The sequence below is a fragment of the Corvus hawaiiensis genome, chromosome 1 (assembly GCF_020740725.1).
Source record: "Corvus hawaiiensis isolate bCorHaw1 chromosome 1, bCorHaw1.pri.cur, whole genome shotgun sequence".
Lineage (NCBI taxonomy): Eukaryota > Metazoa > Chordata > Aves > Passeriformes > Corvidae > Corvus > Corvus hawaiiensis.
The window spans coordinates 98,695,776-98,715,667 of record NC_063213.1 but is presented as its reverse complement, the minus strand read 5'-3'; the positions used below and the strand labels follow the sequence as shown (position 1 = coordinate 98,715,667).

At 56.0% G+C, this 19,892-nt stretch overlaps 1 protein-coding gene and 1 long non-coding RNA gene across 4 annotated transcripts; one reads left to right on the top strand and one right to left on the bottom strand.

Moving 5' to 3' along the window:
• The first annotated feature begins 28 nt into the window (after nt 1-28).
• Nucleotides 29-3,848, top strand: SIRT2 (sirtuin 2). Of its 3 annotated transcripts, none has more exons than XM_048320514.1 (15): nt 29-408; nt 491-534; nt 1,080-1,196; nt 1,421-1,462; nt 1,539-1,645; nt 1,743-1,799; nt 1,903-1,971; nt 2,063-2,192; nt 2,406-2,465; nt 2,579-2,634; nt 2,754-2,830; nt 2,906-2,957; nt 3,042-3,106; nt 3,367-3,433; nt 3,532-3,848. In XM_048320514.1, the coding sequence occupies exons 1-15, from the start codon at nt 44-46 to the stop codon at nt 3,832-3,834; spliced, it is 1,611 nt and encodes a 536-aa protein (XP_048176471.1). In that variant the 5' UTR covers nt 29-43; the 3' UTR covers nt 3,835-3,848. The 3 variants fall into 3 exon arrangements, with proteins under 3 accessions (XP_048176471.1, XP_048176479.1, XP_048176486.1); XM_048320522.1 differs by having other exon boundaries at nt 241-408; nt 491-530; XM_048320529.1 differs by lacking the exon at nt 1,080-1,196 and having other exon boundaries at nt 241-408; nt 491-530.
• LOC125334089 lies at nt 958-1,117 on the bottom strand. The gene is made up of 2 exons (XR_007207070.1): nt 1,052-1,117; nt 958-1,000 (listed from the first exon to the last, which is right to left on the bottom strand). It is a non-coding gene; the product is annotated as an uncharacterized LOC125334089 (long non-coding RNA).
• Nucleotides 3,849-19,892: the final 16,044 nt, after the last annotated feature.

Below are 19,892 nucleotides of genomic sequence, written 5' to 3'. Positions count from 1 at the left end.
GGACACGCCGGGAGGTGCGGCGGACTCGGGGTGGGCGCGGCGCATGCCGGGAAGAGCGGCGCGCTCCGCCAATCGGCGCCCGCGGCTGTGGTCGCTCCGCCAATCGCGACCCGCGGCTGGGGCCGCTCCGCCAATCGGCACCCGCGGCTGGGGCCGCTCCGCCAATCGCGGCCCGCGGCTGGGGCTGCTCCTCCAATCGGCGCGGCGGGCGCGGGGCACGCCGGGAGGTGCTGCGGCCGCGGGCAGGCCGCGCCCATGGCGGACCCGGACAGCGCCGAGGGCGGCGGGGCCGGGACGGGCCCGGGGGGCGGGGCTCCCTCTCCTTCGGCCCCCGTCGGTGACCCCCCCACTGTCCCCGCAGTTCCCGGTGCCCACGAGGAGGAGGCGGAGCAGGACGCTGAGCCTCCGGTAACCCCCCCGGCGTCCCCCCGGTCCCCGCCCCGCTGACCGCCCCTGACGCCCCGGTGACCCCTCGCACTCCTCCCCGCAGGCCTCGGACCCCGAGCCGGGCGCTTCGGCCGACGCTGACAGTGGGTCTGAGGACGCCGGGGTCCCGCGGCTGCGGGGGGCCTCGGGCTGGGCCTGTGGGGACACTGCGGAGAGCCCTTGGGAACACTTTTGGGATACCGCCTTTGGAGATATTTTGGGGGCTTTTGGGAACCCTTTGGAAGGCCTTCCTGGGCCTGTGGGGCTCTTAGGGGACATTTGGGGATACTTTTGGGACAGGGTGGGGGGAATGGGACCTTTGAGGACAGTACGGGGGCCTTTGGGGTAACTTCAGTCATTTTTTGGGACATTTCTGGGATCTTTGGGACTTTCGGGGACCTTTGGAGGACATTTGGGGAGCCTTTGGGGACATTGTCTGAGAATTTGGGACGCCGGGGACACTTTGGGGAGCCTTTGGGGACATTGTCTGGGAATTTGGGACGCCGGGGACGCTTTGGGGAGCCTTTGGGGACATTGTCTGGGAATTTGGGACGCCGGGGACGCTTTGGGGAGCCTTTGGGGACATTGTCTGGGAATTTGGGACGCCGGGGACGCTTTGGGGAACCTTTGGGGACAGCTCGGTGTCCCCGCAGTGGAGCTGCTGCGGACGCTCCTGTCCCGGACCTTGGGGCTCGGCGGGGACAAACCGGAGCCGGTGCTGGACGAGCTGAGCCTGCAGGGCGTGAGCCGCTTCCTGAAGAGCGACCGCTGTAGGGACGCCGGGAACGGGGACGGGAACGGGGACGGGGCAGCGGGAAGATCAGGCATGGAGGGGGGGGACACGGGGACACCGGGAACGGCAGGACACCGGGAATGGGGGAGGGGAGGCGCAGCGGGAACGGGGTGGGTCTGGGGCTTCACAGCGCGGGGGGAAAGGGGCACTTTTGGGGCTCTCGAGGGCAGATTTGGGGTTCACCCCTATGTCCCCCCCCAGGTAAGAACGTCGTGTGCATGGTGGGCGCTGGCATTTCCACCTGTGAGTGCTCTTTGTGGGGGTCCTGGGGGGGTTCGGGGGCGCCCGGGGTGGGTGCTGACCCCCCCAACCCCCCCAGCCGCCGGGATCCCGGATTTCCGCTCCCCCGGCACCGGGCTGTACTCCAACCTGCAGAGCTACAACCTCCCCTATCCCGAGGCCATCTTCGAGATCGGTTTCTTCAAGGTACCCCCTCCTTTCCTCCCCAGATTTTAGGGGGGGGGTCGTGAGTTTCTGGGGGTGCTCCGAGCCCCCCCCCCCGACCTCCCTGTGCCCCCCCCAGAAACACCCAGAGCCCTTTTTCGCCCTCGCCCGTGAGCTCTACCCAGGGCAGTTCAAGGTAGCCCTAACCCAACCCCCCTCCCCGAACCTACTGCCAAGCGCCCCCCTACTCAAGGGGGGGGCCCTAAGAGACCCCAAATAACCCCCAAATTCTCCCCCAGCCCACAGTGTGTCACTACTTCATGCGGCTGCTGCAGGACAAAGGGCTCTTGCTGCGCTGCTACACCCAGGTGGGGCCCCCCCTCCCCCCTCAGCCGGTTTGGGGCTCACGGGGATTTTGGGGACCTCCTCCTGACCCCCCACCCCCCATGCCCCCCCCAGAACATCGACACTCTGGAGAGGGTGGCGGGGCTGGACCCGGAGCTGCTGGTGGAGGCTCACGGCACCTTCTTCACGTCCCACTGCCTGCGGCCCTCGTGCCGCCAGCCCTACGGCCTGGCCTGGATGAGGGGTAGGGGGGGGCTCTGGGGACCGCCCCGAGTGGCTGTGGGGGTGCTCCAGCCTGTGCTGCTATAGGGGAGTAACAGCAGCTTGTTCTCCAGTGCCCCTCAAATGTCCCTGTGGTCCCCCAAATGTCCCTGTGCCCCCTCAAATCCTTGTGGTCCCCCCCCAAATGTCCCTTTGCCCCCTTTCCTCAGAGGTCCCCGCTCCCTCTCCTTTTCAGAGCGGATTTTTTCCTCCCTCGTTCCAAAATGTGAGAAATGCCAGGGGCTGGTGAAACCTGGTGAGTTGTTGTTGGGGGGGGGGGGGGGGGAGGAAGGGGGCTCAGCGGGAATTTGGAAGGGGGAGGGTGTCTTCCCCCCGCCCACCCCCTCACTCACCTCCCACCCCCCCCAGACATTGTGTTTTTTGGGGAGAACCTCCCCTCACGCTTCTTCGCCCTCCTGGAGTCGGTGAGTGGGGTTTGGAGGGTCCTGAACGTGCCCCCCTGCCCCCAGCTTGAACTGGGGGGGGGGGGGGAGGCTGAGGGGACCCGGGGACCCCCCTCAAGTGACCTCCCCTCCCTCAATAGGACTTTAAAAAAGTCGACTTGCTGCTCATCATGGGCACCTCGCTGCAGGTGCAGCCCTTCGCCTCCCTCATCAGCAGGTGAGACCCCCCCAGCACTGTTCATGGACCCCCCCCAGAGCCCTGGGACCCACCTGTGACTGTCCCTTCACACAGGGTCCCCACTAACACCCCAAGACTCCTGATCAACAAGGAGAAGACAGGGCAGGTGAGGTGGGGGGGAGATTGGGAGGTGCTGAGGGGGGGCTCAGAGCAGCTGCCCACCCCTTGTCATCCCCTTTGTGCCCCTCAGAGTGATCCCCTGATGTCCCTGATGGGCTTTGGCGGGATGGACTTTGACTCAGACAAGGCCTACAGGTATGGGGATCAGGAGGCTCTGCCCCCCCGCCCCCAGGGGTTTGAGGGATCCCCAGCTGGTTTTGGAAACCCTCAAAGTGGTTTGTGGGTTGGAGGATCCCCATCTAGGTTTGGGACACCCTGAGGTAGTTTTGGGGCCACTCAAGGTGGTTTTGGGTATCCACAGGGTGGTTTGGGGACCCCCAAGGTGGTTCTAGGGCCCCTGAGTTTTTTAGGGCCCCGCAAAGGTCGGTGACTTTGGGATCCCTGTGCCTGCGCAGGGACGTGGCCTGGCTGGGGGACTGTGACAGCGGGTGCCTGGCTCTGGCTGAACTGTTAGGCTGGAAGGTACTCCCCGACACCTCCCCCCACCTGCACATTTTGGGGGTGCCCCTTCCCCCCAAACCCTTCTGGGACCCCCCTGAACCCCAGTGTCCTCCCCTCAGGAGGACCTCGAGGAGCTGGTGCGGAGGGAACACGCGGCCATTGACGCCAAGGGGGAGGACAAGGACGGGGCGGACCCCCAAAAGCACTGGGGGGACAAGGATGAGGGGGACCCCAAAAAGAGCCTGGGGGACAAGGTGAAGACTCAAAGGGATCCCGAAAAGAGCCTGGGGAACAAGGAAAAAGCTCAAAGTGACCCCAAGAAGAGCCTGGGGGAGAAGGCCAAGGCTCAAAATGACCCTGAAAAGCCCTGGGAGGGCAGCAAGGACCCTCCCCATAGCATGGGGGGGGCAACCCAAAATTAAATGGTAACAGAGGAGTTTTTGGCTTCGTGTGGTCACTGGGGGCCTGGGGGGGGTGTGTGTGTGAATGGACTGGGGCTCTTTTCCTTAAAAGAACAAAGAGAAAAACAAAAATATATGAAAGAGGGAGAATAAATTACAAAAGGAAAGGGGGAGGTTGAGGGTGAAAAAAGGGCTTTCTCCTCCTCTAAAAAGGGGTGTTACAGCTCCAAAATGTGTAGGAATTCACAGGGAGGGTGGTGGGGGTGTGTGTACAAAATGCTAAATCCTGTAAAGTTTCTCACTTTTGTATCTACTAAGAAATAATATTAATTTACATTAAAAGAATTGTTTCAAAGTAAAGCTCTGTACGTGCTGTATGATACCTGGCATTTTGGGATGGAAGGAAGAGTGGATATGGAGCTGTGGGGTTGGAAAACGCAAATGTGACTTTTTTGGAATGGCAAATGGGACTCGTCGTCCACAAGCCAAAATTGGCCAAAATTTGGATTGCACCTCCAAAATCCCATAATCCAAGGGTTGGTCCCAGAGGGAAGCTGCTAGGACAGATGGGTCTGGCTGGGATTGACTTCCTAGGAGCCGCCTTGGAGCTGCTCCTGAGATGGGGGGGTGGGAAACTTCCCTTCCCGTGGGAAAGAACTGTCACAAAATCCTAGAGTATCCTGAGCTGCCTCCACAAAGGGCATCGAGTCCAACTCCCGCCCTGCCCAGGACACCCCAACAATGCCACCCTGTGCCCGAGATTTAGAAACTCTATCAATATTTCACTGAAATTCAGGGTGGACCAGCGATGGGGGTGCTCGGGTTCTGTTGCGGCCTGGCAGGATTAGCCATAAAAAACCCGGCCAAACCCTTCAACAGAAACACAATTCAGTAACAATTGCAGAGGAAAAATTGCCAGTAACCTCTTACAATCCATGGGGAATTTCCTCGGTAAGTACAAAGCTAGGACATAGGGAATTTTGGAGGGGGAATCCCAATTTTGGCCACAGGTACCCGGACGAGAAGGCCGGTTCTTTTCCACAGAAAGGAAAGCCCGGCACCCCGCTGTTTCAGGGACAGACAACGGCCCGTGCAGGGGAGGGAACGACCGGCAGGACCTTTCTCCACCTCGCCCCCCGCTCCAAGGTGCGGCAGCTCCAGGCGTGAGCAGCTGCTTTCAGAGGGTTACCGGGGCACACCTGCACAGGGAGCTGCTGGTCCAGAGGGGCCAATGGGGCATCCCAAGTGTCCCCCCAGGAATGACGGTGGGAGCATCCAGCAGGGGCCGGGGAGCAGCCGGATGCACACGGGCACCTGAGCAGGCGGGGCAGCATGGGGTGCCAAGGGGAAACTTTCAACTTCCCCCTTTTATCTTGTCAGTCCCTCCCTAGAGGCCCTGGTCCCTCCACAGTGCCCCCAGAAAAGAGAGGGGTGATTAGGAGAAAAGAGGTTTAAAAATTGAGGGAAAAACCTTCCTTTTCCGTAATTGTCTGTAGTCAGGTTGAGAGAGAATCCCCATCCTGTGATTTTAACAGTATCATTTGAAGGAAACCCTGCCTTATCTATGCTGTTGGGGGTATCAGTTGACAGGGAATCCCCATTTTCCATTCTTTTGTAGTTTAAATGGAAGGGAAAAACCTCAACCATGCTATTTTATGAACGCACAACCCAAATCAAATACACAAACCCCACACAACCTTCTAGAGCACCATAGGACTCAATGGGACCCCACAGAACTTTCTAGAACCCCACAGAACTCCACAGAACCCCACAGAACCTTCTGGAGCCCCACAGTGCCCCAGAGCAGCCCCATAGCAGCCCAATAGAATCTTCCAGAGCTCCATAGAACCCAATGGAGCCCCATAGAACCCACTGGAAACCAACAGAACCTTCTGGAGCCATAGAACCCAATGGGACCTCACAGACCCTTCTGGAACCTCATAGAGCCCCATAGAGCCCCTCAGAACCTTCTAGAGCACCATAGGACCCCACAGAGCCCCGTAGACCCCTGGAGAACCCCATAGAACCTTCGAGAGCCCTACAGCGCCCCATAGAACCTTCTAGAACCCATATGACCCAATGGGACCCCATAGACACCCATAGAACCTTCTAGAGCCCCATAGAGCCCCACAGAACCCAATGGGACCCCACAGAACTTTCTAGAACCCAACAGAGCTCCATAGAACCCCATAGAACCTTCCGGAGCCCCACAGCGCCCCATAGAGCCCCATAGAACCCCGTAGAGCCCCATAGAGCCCCATAGAATCTTCCAGAGCTCCATAGAACCCAATGGAGCCCCACAGAACCCAATGGGACCCCACAGAACCTTCTGCAGCCCTGCAGCCCCCCAGAGACCCCCACAGGACTCCACAGAACCTTCTAGAACCCCATAGGACCCAATGGGACCCCACAGAATCTTATAGAGCCCCACAGAGCCCCACAGAACTTTCTGGAGCCCCATAGAACCTTCTAGCACACCATGGGACCCCACAGACCCCCATAGAACCCCATAGAACCTTCTGGAGCCCCACAGCACCCCATAGAACCTTCTAGAACCCCACAGAACACAATGGGACCCCACAGAGCTCCAGAGAATCCAATGGGACCCCATAGAACATTCTGGAGCCCCATAGAACCCAATGGGACCCCATAGAACCCCACAGAACCCCACAGAGTCTTCTAGGACCCCGTAGAGCCCCATAGAACTCCACTGAACCTCGTAGAACCTTATGGAACCCCACAGAGCCCCCCAGTCCCTTCTGGAGCCCCACAGAGTGCCATAGACCCCCACAGAGCCCCACAGAACCTTCTGGAGCCCCACAGTGCCCCGTAGAGCCCCATAGAATCTTCCAGAGCTCCATAGAACCCAATGGGAACCCATAGAACACCAGAGAGCTCCACAGAACCTTTTGGAGCCCCACAGCGCCCCATAGAACCGAATGGAATCCCGTAGAACCCATAGAGCCGCACAGCGCCCCACAGTGCCCCATAGAACCTTCTGGAACCCCACAGAACCGGGAACCCACAGAACCTTCTGGAAGTCCAGGGAACCCAATGGGACACCACAGAACTTTCTAGAACCCCACAGAGCTCCATAGAACCCCACAGAACTTTCTGGAGCCCCACAGCGCCCCATAGATCCTAATGGAACCCCACAGAGCCCCATAGAATCTTCCAGAGCTCCATGGAACCCAATGGAGCCCCACAGAACCCAATGGGACCCCACAGAACCTTCTGGAGCCCCACAGTGCCTCACAGATCCCCATGGAGCCCCATAGAGCCCCACAGAGGCCAACAGAGCCCCACAGAATCTTCCAGAGCCTCACAGGACCCCACAGCGCCCCATAGAACCTTCTAAAAACCCGAACTGGGAGCGCCGCGGCCGCGCCGTGGGCGGAGCTGCTCCCAGGCCCTGCCCCCTGCCCAAACCCCACCCCTCAGCCAATCAGCGCCAAGAATGTGGGGCCCGCCATTTTTTAACCAATGGGAAACGAGAGCCCTGCCGAAGGGGCGGGGCCGAGGCGCTTCCGCCAGTCAGCGCAGAGAAGGCAGGCTCCGGGGAGGGGGGAGGTCACGTGGCCGCGCGGTCACGTGGGCGGGGAGCAGTCACGTGAGAGGCCCGGCGGTGACGTGGGAGGTGCACGGAGCCAAAATACCGGGGGGATTTTGGGGCATTTTGGGGATTTTTGGGGGATATTGGGGATTTTGGGGGTATTTTTGGGATTTTGGGGGGATTTTGGGGGAATTTTGGGGGATTTGGGGGGGGCTCGGAGGGTCCTGAAAGAGTTTGAGGGGGGTGGGGGAGGGGAACGAGGATGAACTGGGGAGGGGAAATTTGGGGGAATTTTGGGGCGCTTTTTTTTTTTTTTTTGGGGGGGGGGGTCCTGAGGGGATCTTTGGTTTTTCTTGGCTTTTTAGGGGTTTTTGGGGGCCCTGAGAGGATTTTGGGAGTTTTGGGGCTTTTTTGGGAGGTTTGGAGGGGTCCGGAGGGGATTTTGGGGAATTTTAGGCGGTTTTTTTGGTAATTTTGGGGGAATTTGGGGTTTTTTTTGGGGGAGTCCTGAGGGCATTTTGGGTTTTTGTGTTTTTTTGGGAATTTTGGAGGAATTTGGGGATTTTGGGGTTTTTTTTTGTGGGTCCTGAGGGGATTTTTGGTTTTTTGGGGGGATTTTGGGGAATTTTGGGGAAATGTGGGGGGTATTGATGGAATTCAGGGAACTTTGGGGAAATTTAGGTGATTTGGGGAATTTTGGATGATTTTTATTGGATTTAGGGGGACTTGGGGGGATTTTTTTTGGGAATTTGAGTTTTTTTGGGGGGCCCTGAGGAATTCAGGGAACTTTGAGGACATTTGGGTGATTTGGAAATTTTGGGGGGATTTTTATTGGATTTAGGGGGACTTGGGGGGATTTTTTTGGAATTTGAGGTTTTCGGGGGGGCCTGATGGGATTTTGGGGCTTTATGGGGTTTGGGGGGGGGGGGGGATTTTGGGGGTTTTTTGGATTTCTTGTTTTTTTTTGTTTTTGTTTTTTGTTTGTTTGTTTGTTTGTTTGTTTTTTGGGTTTATTTTCGGGTTTTTTTGGGATTTGGAGGGGTCCTGAAGGGATTTTGGGGATTTGGGGGTTTTTTTTGGGGAATTTTGGGGTTTTGGGGGGTTTTTGGGGGATCCTGAGGGGACTGTGGGGCGATTTTGGGTTTTTGGGGGATTTTTTTGGGTTTTTGGTTAGGGTTAGGGGTTAGGGTTAGGGTTGGGTTAGGGTTAGGGTGAGGGTTAGGGTTCGGGTTATGATTAGTGTTAGGGTTATGCCTACGCTTCGTATTTCGAAAACCACAAAGCCAGGAGACTCAGGGACACTAACCATGCAAAAGGCAGGCCAAGTTGCGTACGGCGCATCCAAAACCTTTCTCTTTCTTCTTTTCTGCTCGGAACTCCTCACAGCCCTCTTCCCTATTTCGAGCTCAAACTAGGATTAGGGTAGGATTATGCCTATGGTTTGGGTGGAGAAAACCACAAAGCCAGGAGCTCCAGGGACAATGACCATGCGAAAGGCAGGCCAAGTTAAGCACGGCACATCCAAACCTTGCTCCCTCTTCCTCTTTCTGCCAGGGTTATGGTTAGGGTTAGGGTCACGCCTAGGGTGAGGGTTAGGGCTAGGGTTACGCCTAGGGTTGGGTTTGAGAAAACCACAAAGCCAGGAGCTCCAGGGACACTGACCATGCGAAAGGCAGGGCAAGTTAAGCACGGCACATCAAAACCTTTTCCTCTCTTCCTCTTTCTGCTAGGGTTTGGGTTAGGGTTAGGGATTAGGATTAGGGTTCGGGTTGGGTTAGGGTTAGGGTTAAGGTTAGGGTTAGGGTTATGCCTAGGCTTGGGATTGGGAAAACCACAAAGCCGGGAGACCCAGGGACACTAACCATGCAAAAGGCAGGCCGACTTAAGCATGGCACATCAAAACGTTGCTCCCTCTTCCTCTTTCTGCCAGGTTTAGGGTCAGGGTTAGGGTTAGGGTTAGGTTAGGGTTAGGGTTAGGGGTCTGGGTTAGGGTTAGGTTAGGGAAACAATGCTAGAAGAGAAATGAGCATCCTTTTAATGCCTGGAATAAAAATGCTGGATAAGGGCACTTTTTATTTGATATGATGTCATTCTCCTTTTTTTTCCTTGGATAAAAGTTCACGGTGAGCAATCAGAGCAGAAATATGAAATGCAGGAGTCTTGGATTCCACAGTGGGATTAACTTCCCTTTTCTGCTCTTTCCACAGTGGGATTAACTTCCCTTTCCCTGCCCTTTTCAGGACAGGAAAAAACCACTGAACTCGCCCCATCTTTGGGACCAAGAGCTTTGGTTTTGGAGTCGGCAAAGCCAGCTAGGGCCCCCCTTGTCCTGCCCATGGTGTGGGTCAGGGACAGGCTCCTCTTCTCCTCTGTGCTGGGATGAACTGGCTAGGGAATGCTCTTTCTGACAGGCCGGTCCTAGCCCCGGCTACTGGAAATGGGCAGAGGTGAAGAGGCAAGTGCCAGAGTTCCTTGGGGATGATGGAATTGTGGTGTTTGGCTGTGCCCAGAGGGGCAGGTTGGGCATTTTTGTGTGTGTGAGGAGCGGTTTGGGTGCTGGGGAGCCCGGGGAGCCGAGCTCTCAGTGCATTCCCAGCTCTGCCAGGGGTGGGAGCTGGTGCAGGGCTGGGTGACAGCCTCTGGTCGCGCTCGGGGCAGGCCCTGGCCCCGGCACAGACACGCTGGGGTGGTTTGGGGACGCCTGGGGAGCAATGGGAAGAAAATGAGAGATGGTGCTGGGCGGAGCGATCGGCCTGCGCTCGTGTCAGCGCAGCCGTGCAGGGCACTGGGATCTGGGTAAAACACCGGCTCTCCTGGCGTTCAGGGAGGCAAGGTCTGAGGGGCTGGATTTACTTGGGGCTTTCCAGGACAGCAGGAAGAAGAGGAAAAGTGGTGCCAGAGGTGCGTCCCATCAGGTTGCATTTCCCTCTTTCCCGTTTCCATTTCCTCCTCAGTGCAGGTGTCCCCTGCAGCCCATGAGCACGGGGCCGGTGACAACTCCCTGTCTGTAGAGGGATTCCTTATGGAACAAGGGCAGATGACACTTGTGTGAGGCTTACGGCTGTTAGAATTAGACCAGGATGGGTTAAGAAAAAGAAAACTAGAATCGTGTGTTAATCTTACTGGTCAATTAACAAATAGAATCCACACTTCTGTAAGAAAAAATAGAGTGTATGGAGCATATAGAAGAAGCTGGTTTTGCCTGCTGCTGCTGCTTGGCTTTATCATGTAACCCCATTCGAACTCTGCCTTCAAGACAGCTGTGAGACGGTGAAATAAAGAACTCAGCAGAACAGCAGCCTCCTCTGCTCTTTCACCCTGGTCCGAGAAGGAAGGGTACCCTGTCAAAGGCTCAACACTTGCCTTTCTGAGTTTGTTTCTAAATTCCTACCTTTTTAATTTTGTTTCTAATTTTTTTTTTGTTTCTAACTTTGTTTGTTTTTAACTTTCTACCTTTGGAAATTTGTTTGTTTCTTGTATTTTATCTCTTTGTTTGTTTATAAATTTCTGCCGTTGTAACTTTGTTTCTAACTTTCTACTTTAAAAATTTCATTTGTTTTTAACTTTTTACCATTCCTCCCAGCGAGGGATGTGTGCAGAATACTAAAACCTGTTAAGTTCTTCACTTTTACATCTATGGGCAAATGCTACTGATTGAGATGTAAATTCATTTTGAAATGAGCCAGCCCTCTCTCTCTACTCTGTCGCATACAGGAATATAAGAAGCTGGGAATAGAGATCAGCAAGTTTTGAGAATAACGAGCCGGCGTTTTTCTGTAGGAAGGAAAGAAGCAAGTGCCTGGCCCCAGGAGCCGAGACGCTCGGGCTGCAGGAGCTGCAGAGCGCCCAGAGGCGGCTTTTGCCTCTGCTCTGTCCCTGCCCCCGGGCTGCGCTGGGCGGCGCTGCTGCCGCCTGGTGGCGAGAGCGCGGCACTGCCGCCCCCGACACGGCGCCCCGGCGCTGCTGCCGCCAGGTGCCGGCTGAGCCGAGAGGGCGGCGGCCTCGGTGGCTGCCGAGCGGGGCAAGGGCAAGGAGCGGGAGCGAGCGGGGCTGGGTCTGTCAGCGGAGGGGAGGGGCGAAGGGCGGCTCGGAGCGCCGAGGGACACGGCCGTACGTGAGCGGGGCCACAGCTATGGAAAGGAGCGGGCGCCGTGCGGGGCGGTGACCGCGAGGAATGACAGCGCGGGGGGCGGCCCGGCGGGGCCGGTTTTGTCGGGCAGCAGAGGCGCGGTCGCAGCGCGACCCGGGCGGGGGGCACCGGGCGGGCATGGTCGGAATCGAGCTGCCCGCGTGTCGCTCTCAAGGAGGCGGCTCGGAAAGGAAGGCGCAGTTCCGCGCTCTCGGGACGGCGTTAAGTGACCTTGCAGAGGGTGGTTTACACTTCCGCCACATTCAAGATGGCAGACGCACTAGGCCCCTTTGAGAGGTGTCCCTGCCGATGCCTGCCGCCGGTCGCGGAGCAGTCGCCCGCCTCCGGCTCCGCTGACCCCACCAGCCGTGTCCTCGCACCGCGGAAGCACCGCGGAAAATTGCGCGGAAAGCGCGGGGCCGGCGTCGGAGTCCGGGCCGGACTCAGGCAGCCGAATAGACAGAAGCCCTTGTGAGGGGCGGCGGGGGGCCCTAGGTGTACCACACTAAAGATGGCGGCTCGACCGGAAGTGGCTTCTGCCAGCACCCAAGATGGCGGCGAAAGACGGAAGTTGCATCACCGCCACACTAAAGATGGCGGCCGTGTACGCTGTTTTCTGACCTTCTCAATATGGCGGCAGTGAAGCCCCCCCCCCCCCCCCCCCCCGCCCCTCCCAAGCTGCGTCTCTTCGGCTGCCTGAATGCGACGCCGACGCCAGCCCAGCGCTTGCACGCAATTTTCTGAGGCGTTTCCCGCTATGCGGACACCGACTGTGGGGTCAGCGGCGCCTGGGGCAGGCGGGAGCATTCAGGCAGCCGAATAGACGGAGCGGGGTCCTTCCTGGCCGCCATCTTGAGAAGGTCGAATAGCTACTGACGCAATCGCCACATTGGTGCGGTCCCGGTGACTTCCGCCCTTCTTCGCCAGGAGCGGCAATGGCGGGGAGCCCGGGGAGCAGCGCTGCCGGGCCGGGGGCACCGGGGCGGGTGCTCCGGGCTCAGAAGTGAGCGGGGAACAGGGACAGCCCCGAGCGGACGGTGGGGGCCGCGGGGGATCGGTATTCCGGCCCAGGGATGGGTGTCCCGGCACAGGGATGGCTGTCCCGGCACAGGGATGGGTTCCTGGATTATCTAATGATATTATATAACGATCGTACAAGGAGATCTATATAAAAAAAATCCTCCATTGTCATCCTTCTCCCAGCCCCTCTGTGTTTTCAGGATCTTGGGGGAAGAGTTTGGGTCTGGACAAGGCTCTCGGGCACAGGGTGGGATTCTTGGGGTGCAGGGCCAGGATTTGGACTCGATGCTCCCTGTGGGTCCCTTCCAGCCCAGGAAATGCTGCGATCCTGTGCCTTTGAGGGTGAAATAAAGGGGAGCGGTGGGGTTTGTGCCCGTTGTGTTCACGGCCCCGCCGGCTCGGGGCGGGTTCAAGGCGCAGCTGCCCCGAGCCAGCGGGACCGGCCGGGGCTGCTCGCTCCCGGTGCTGCCGCCTTGTGGGGAGAGCCCGGCACTGCAGCCCGCACAGGCGCTGGCCACGGGATCGGCGTGGAACAGCAGCGCAGGGAGTGCTGAGGCAGCGCAGGGAATGCTGCGGTCCCAGGGAAGGCTGAGGCACCCCAGGGAATGCCGAGGTGGCCCAGGGAATGCTGCGGTCCCAGGGAAGGCTGAGGCGTCCCAGGGAATGCTGCGGTCCCAGGGAATGCCGAGGTGTCCCAGGGAAGGCTGAGGCACCCCAGGGAAGGCTGAGGCGTCCCCTGCCCGGGGCACTCGGCAGCAAATCCCTGATGTTGATCAGAAAAAGGAAAGTTCTGGGTTAGTGGGAGGAGGTTTCTGGAATGGAGCTGGGACAGGTGCTGATCCACACATGGAATCACGGGGTGGTTTGGCTTGGAAGGGACCACCAAGATCATTTACACTCTGTTTGATTCCACAGCAAAGAACATCCAGAACTGCCACCTCACCCTCACGGACAGCAGGAATGCCTTCCATAGCTCTTGTTTCACAATGGGAATGGCTGTTGGGAGCTCTGGCAGGACCAGGTAAGAAGAGAAATGGGATCATTCTGGCTGCTGCTGGAGGTGGTTTTCTGCTTTCAGGCTGTTCTTCTGATTGATCCTTTCACAGCAGTGTTCTAGGGCACGTTTGAGGGTAATTCCAGGAATTTCAAACCAGATAAAAACTGGTGGGGAAAAAATGTGAACCTGATCCATTTCTGGTAATTCCAAGCTTGTCCCACAACACCGTTCCAGGGGAAACCTGATAAAAGGGTAAAGATGCAGAGGAACAAGTGCTGTAAACCCCCCATGCGCTCTGACAGAGCAAACCTTGCAGTACTCCCAGCAGATCTCTTGGAGAAAGCGTGGGATTGCAAGGTTTTCCAGGAAAGCAAAACAAGGGCGGAGATGAGGGAATAGGCTTCCAGTTCTTCCTTTAGCTGAAAGCCTGGGGGAATTGAGAGGGGCCACAAGAACTGTTTGTATAGGAAAATGGGAGTTTGGGGGCTGAATCTGAGTTTCTCTCTGGGGCATTTTTGAGGGAAAAGCCGAGGTGCTGTTTAAGGGAGAGAGTGCACATTTTTGGGGTGGAAAAGGTTTAATCAATATTGTAGAGGAAGTAAAATGTTGGGGGTAAAAGTGGATGCAATCTGGAGGAGACAGAAGGAATATTTTGGAGGCAAAATGGGGAACTCAGTAGTGGACAGATGGGGAACATTTTGGAGGCAACACTTGACAAGCTCTCTGGGGTGGAGAACGAACACATTGAGGGGAAAATGAGGTGATGAGCAGTGGGCACGTAGGGAAGGTCGTGGGGGTAAATGTTGAGAAAAGCCCCGTGGTATTCAAGAAATCCTTGGAAGCAGGACTGAGGAATTCAGTGGTGGAAAAATAGGGGAATTTTGTGGGGTAAAACTTCAAAAGATCTAAGAGTTGAGAGTGAGTGTTTTTAGGTAAAAAGGATGTCTTGTTGAAGTTGGGCGTCTGGATTGTGGCATTTATGGATCACAGGGTGCTTTTCCAGAAAGTAGAAGATAAAGAAGACTCCCAAAGCCTCGGTAGCTGTGTTAAGAAATCCCTCCCAGGGAAGAAAGGTACCTAAACCTCCTAGAAGTAGGGACTAATTAGCATGGGAAGGGGCAAACCCACCCCCAGTGGGAGAGAGCCCGCCGGGTAAGAGAAGAGAAGGATGCCCTTAAGAAGAAGCAGGGAGGGTGAATTTCTCGGTTTGCTGAAATGTATCAAAAAGTTTGGAATCTGGGTCTGTGTGGAGGCCGGGATTTTCTTGGCCATATGCAGAGCCCAGCACTAGGAATAGAGTAATTCCAGGCTTTCCAACGCCAAAAATGCAGTACCAGAGAGTTCTGTTATCCCGAGGACTTGGGGGATATTTGGCAAAAATTTCCGGGGGCCCAGGCTGGACCGAGCTTTTAACGCTCCCCGGATTCACGGGATCGGGGATTCCAGCGTGCCCTGCACGGGTTTTTTCAGGGAAGTCCCAAATCCGTGTGAGCGCGAAGCAGAATCCCCTGGGAGCTGTGAAGGCAACAGGATATTTGTTGGGAATTTTGAAGGATTGGGTGAGTCCTCAGTGTTAGGTTGGAACGAACGCAAATTGTCCAGGAGTTGCTGGTTTAGGGATGGCCGGGTCTGGGTTTGGATTTGTGGGCACCGAGTGTTCCTTGTGTCAGCTTTAGGTCTGGACTGGTGGGAATTGTCAGAGAAAAGAGAAGGGAATTGAAATGCAGAGCTCCATTCTTGGAGAAATGATCAGGATGGGAGAGGAAAGGCTGTGGAGCTGCTGGGAGCTCCTGGAGAACGAAAGGATCTGAGGTCTGGAGGCAAAAGCTGTGGAACAAAGCCTGGAAAGGGTGCGGGGTGGGGTGGGAGGGGGAGGAGGGCACCGCAGGGGGGGGGAAAGAATCTCTGCTCCGGGAATCCAGCAGGGACCAGGAGAGGATCATTTTCCATCCACCGCTCTCAGTGGAATCCTAATAAGGAAGGTCGAAGGAAAGTGATTCGTTTGTTCTTAGGTTTGGAATGAAAGGTGCTCTTGCAGAGGGGAATATTCACCTGTTAAAATTCTGTTGGATACAGGAAAAGAGGGAGGAAGCAAGCAGCTGGGGAATGAACGGGTGGATTTTTGGTGGATACAGGGAAAGACACGGGAAGGGGCTGTTAAGTAAAATACACCTCACGGGCAGCACCAGGAAAAGCCTCAACTGCCCTTTTTTCCCAAGCTCTGACATTCCAGAGGAGTAAGCAGTGGTCAGCCCATCACTTTCTGTATTCCTTGGGTGCCCAGTGCTTTGTTGGGAAGAGGTGACATTTGGAAATGAACAAATCCGGGGATGTAATTTCCTGATAGTAAAGCCCCAGAGACCCTGGTTTTGATATCCTTCCAGCACCCAAAGACAACAGAGGGAATCCTGGCGGAGCTGGAAATCACTGTCGCTCCGTCGGTGGAATTCCTGGGAAATGGAAAGCAGCAGAAGCAGCAAGAACAGAGTTGGAAGCAGGCTCCAGCCGGGTAAGGCAGACACCAAATCCTTTGGAATTAGAACTAGGCAGGGGTGGGGAGATTTAATTCTTACATTTGTAGCCCATGGATTCCTGAGCAGGATCCCGGCAGAGAAGACTGCAGGGATCAGACTGGGGACTGATCCCAGCTGGGGGCAGCGAGCCTTGGAATTGGCTGAAGGGAAGAAAGAGGGATCCTTTGAGCACAAGGATCAGCTGTCAAATGTGGAGATGGCATCAGACAATTCCTCGGGAGGGTTTAGTTCCTGGGCCAAATCGATCTCCTGCCTTGTGAAGGAGCTCAGAGATCTGGGAAGAGCCCAAGCAACGCAGGGAATGCAGTGGCAGATAAAACTGCCGGGGAACGGTGGGGAAAAGCATCCGAACAGGGGGCCTCGTTTTGTACAGGAACTGTACTAAAAATTGTCCGAAAGAATAGGAATGGAATGGGATTTTACGTATTCCTCGGAGGCCACAATCCAGTGGGAAGGCTGAGAGAAAGAAACAAAGCCTAAAAAGGCAGATGAGCCAAATCTGCCCAAAGCCTCCAATGGCCACATTCCCTGGCATTGCTGAGGACTTCAGCCAAGCTCCAAGCAAAAGGTGAGCCCCTGATTTTGGTGCCAAGGGAAACTCCAAGTTAAGAATAATCCAAATATGAAGCACTTCTCACAAAACTCAGCTTTGCAAACCTTTATTTGGGCTAAAAAAGAAAAGATGGGAATGCCCTTGGCAGAAAAGCAGCTGTGAGGCACAGCAGGCTTCAAATGGCTGTCAGCAGGAGCTCCAGGAGAAACGGCTGCTGGCTCCGGGCATCCTGGGCTTTCCAGGCAGGTTTTGTAGCGGATTGCAAGGCAGTTCTCCTGCCTCTGGGGGGTGGCACCTGCATCCCACTGGAAAGGGAAAATGTGGAGAGAGCGGCAAGCGGGAAGACGGTTGCTGATGTGTGTCCTTGGACTGCAGTTCCTCCCGGTGGGTCTGTGCTGCTGGAAGTTTGAAGGAGATCAGTCTTGTGGATTCACCTGTGGGGTTTGGGAGCGACGCTGGACATGAAATTCCAGGGATGTTCCCCTTGCTGGAGTGAGAAGCAGTGGAAGCACTTTGCTGTCTGCTTCTTCATCGCCTTCACCTCGGTCCCCTGGGGCTCCAGGTAATCCCCTCTCACCTTTGCTTTTCCAAGGGTCTCTAAATGAGGGCTTGAGCTTTGGTGCAGCTCCCTTTACAGGGAAGATCTGTTCCAGGAAAGGTCTCCTGGTCTGGACCGATGGCGTTGCAGGAAGAGCAGGAAACCCCAGAGCTCCTGTGGCTCCCTCATCTGATTTGCCTGCAGGCAGCAAGGATCATTCCCAAGCGTCATCCCCTGGCTCCGTGACTCGGTGAGGTTGTGTTCCCCCAAAGGCCAGGGGCCGCTTTGTTTTGCAGCTCACGAAAAGTCCAGCTTGGTGGTGCTGGGTTTGGTTTTTGTGTGCAATGAAGGCACTAAAAAATTCCCCTCCTTCACTGGCACAGCCCTGGAGTGGGAGCAGATTCCCCTTATCCCGGAGTTATCCCGCTCCTGCCCTGGATCCCTGCGGTGCCGTGTGTTCTCCAAGCTCACAGCACTGCTGGCTCTAAACAAGAAAAACAATCCCTGTTCCTTCTCTTCTCCGTCCTTGATGTTCCCAGGCCCTGCATCTCCCTGGCTATTCCCTGTGTGAGTCTTCATCTCCATCCCACCTTATCCCGATCAAGTAAGGGTCTGAGACGTGTTTAGCAGCAAATGCATTCTTGTAAAGAAAGCCAAGAGCAAAGAGCATCCAGATGCAGAGAAGTCGTTAGAAAAGCATTGCAGACGTGCAAATGAGGGATGTGTCTTCCTGCATGTCCTGTTGTTTTTCTCTGTCAGGTTTTGGAAGGGTTTTCTCTCAGTGATTTCCTGCGGTCCAGGTGCGTCCCTTCCTTTGTCCAAATCCAGTGCCAGAGGATCGAACAACTGACGAGTGGGGTCTGGGATGAAAACGGTTCTCCTAAAATGAGGGAAACAATGCTAGAAGAGAAATGAGCATCCTTTTAATACCTGGAATAAAAATGCTGGAAAAGAGCACTTTTTATTTGATATGGTGTCATTCTCCTTTTTTTTTCCATGGCTAAAACTGCACGGTGAGCAATCAGAGCAGAAATATGAAATGCAGGAGTCTTGGATTCCACAGTGGGATTAACTTCCCTTTTCTGCTCTCTTTCAGGACAGGAAAAAACCACTGAACTCGCCCCATCTTTGGGACCAAGAGCTTTGGTGTTGGAGTCGGCAAAGCCAGCTAGGGCCCCCCTTGTCCTGCCCATGGTGTGGGTCAGGGACAGGCTCCTCTTCTCCTCTGTGCTGGGATGAACTGGCTAGGGAATGCTCTTTCTGACAGGCCGGTCCTAGCCCCGGCTACTGGAAATGGGCAGAGGTGAAGAGGCAAGTGCCAGAGTTCCTTGGGGATGATGGAATTGTGGTGTTTGGCTGTGCCCAGAGGGGCAGGTTGGGCATTTTTGTGTGTGTGAGGAGCGGTTTGGGTGCTGGGGAGCCCGGGGAGCCGAGCTCTCAGTGCATTCCCAGCTCTGCCAGGGGTGGGAGCTGGTGCAGGGCTGGGTGACAGCCTCTGGTTGGGCTCGGGGCAGGCCCTGGCCCCGGCACAGACACGCTGGGGTGGTTTGGGGACGCCTGAGGAGCCGTGGGAGGAAAATGAGAGATGGTGCTGGGCGGAGCGTTCGGCCTGCGCTCGTGTCAGCGCAGCCGTGCAGGGCACTGGGATCTGGGTAAAACACCGGCTCTCCTGGCGTTCAGGGATGCAAGGTCTGAGGGGCTGGATTTACTTGGGACTTTCCAGGACAGCAGGAAGAAGAGGAAAAGTGGTGCCAGAGGTGCGTCCCATCAGGTTGCATTTCCCTCTTTCCCGTTTCCATTTCCTCCTCAGTGCAGGTGTCCTCTGCAGCCCATGAGCACGGGGCCGGTGACAACTCCCTGTCTGTAGAGGGATTCCTTATGGAACAAGGGCATATGATACCCCTGGAAAGATTGGACAATGCAGGGTTGCTGAGGAAAAGCCCCTGAACGGGCCCCTGACTGCAGGCAGCCCTGAGAGTCCTTGGCAAGGTATACAGCTGCCCGGCTCCCCCTCTGATTAGAGGCCATCTAGAGGGACTGGGCATGAATCTTTGCAAAAGTAGATATAAGTTGGCATAGTTGAACAATAAGGGGAGAAGGATGCTTAATTGTATCCGTGTACGTGTTGTTTATGCGGCCAGCTCTCCGGACTCGGTCCCTAACACCTGTCCTCCTCCTGTGCCCCTTTTGTTGGACAAGTCTCAAATGGCAACACACATTCCCAAAGACTGTCTGCTTCCTTAAATCCATGGACCAGCTAGTGCTGTCACTGAACAGCTGAAATGAGCTTTCAGAGCCTAGAAACTAGCAGGAGTGACAAACAAATGGATTTGAATCTGGAAATAGGTGAGGTCCACCCACCCACTGCTGCTGATGCAGAGACTGGGGCTCAGGGCATCTGTGCAGCCCTTCCCTTTGGCACTGCTCCTGCACTGGAATGTTGTGTTGCTGCCAAACCGGGCCTCAAACTAGGAGAAGGTAAGCCCTGACCATTTGCCCCTGACCCTGGCACACCCACAGTGTGTTATCTGGAGCGTGTGCCTCAGCTGGTGTCACTTGAGTTTCACCAGAGTTGCAAGCTGGCTCCTGCTCTGGGCGATTCCGAGTGACCATCACATCAGTTCTGCACTAAACACCGTTTAGCCAGACCCAGAGATTTGGCCACATAGTGACTTCTGAAGAGAAAATCAGAATGCAGGAAAAGTGCCAGGACCACGCACGGGCCCGGGTACAGCACAGTCTTTGTGGGTCGCTG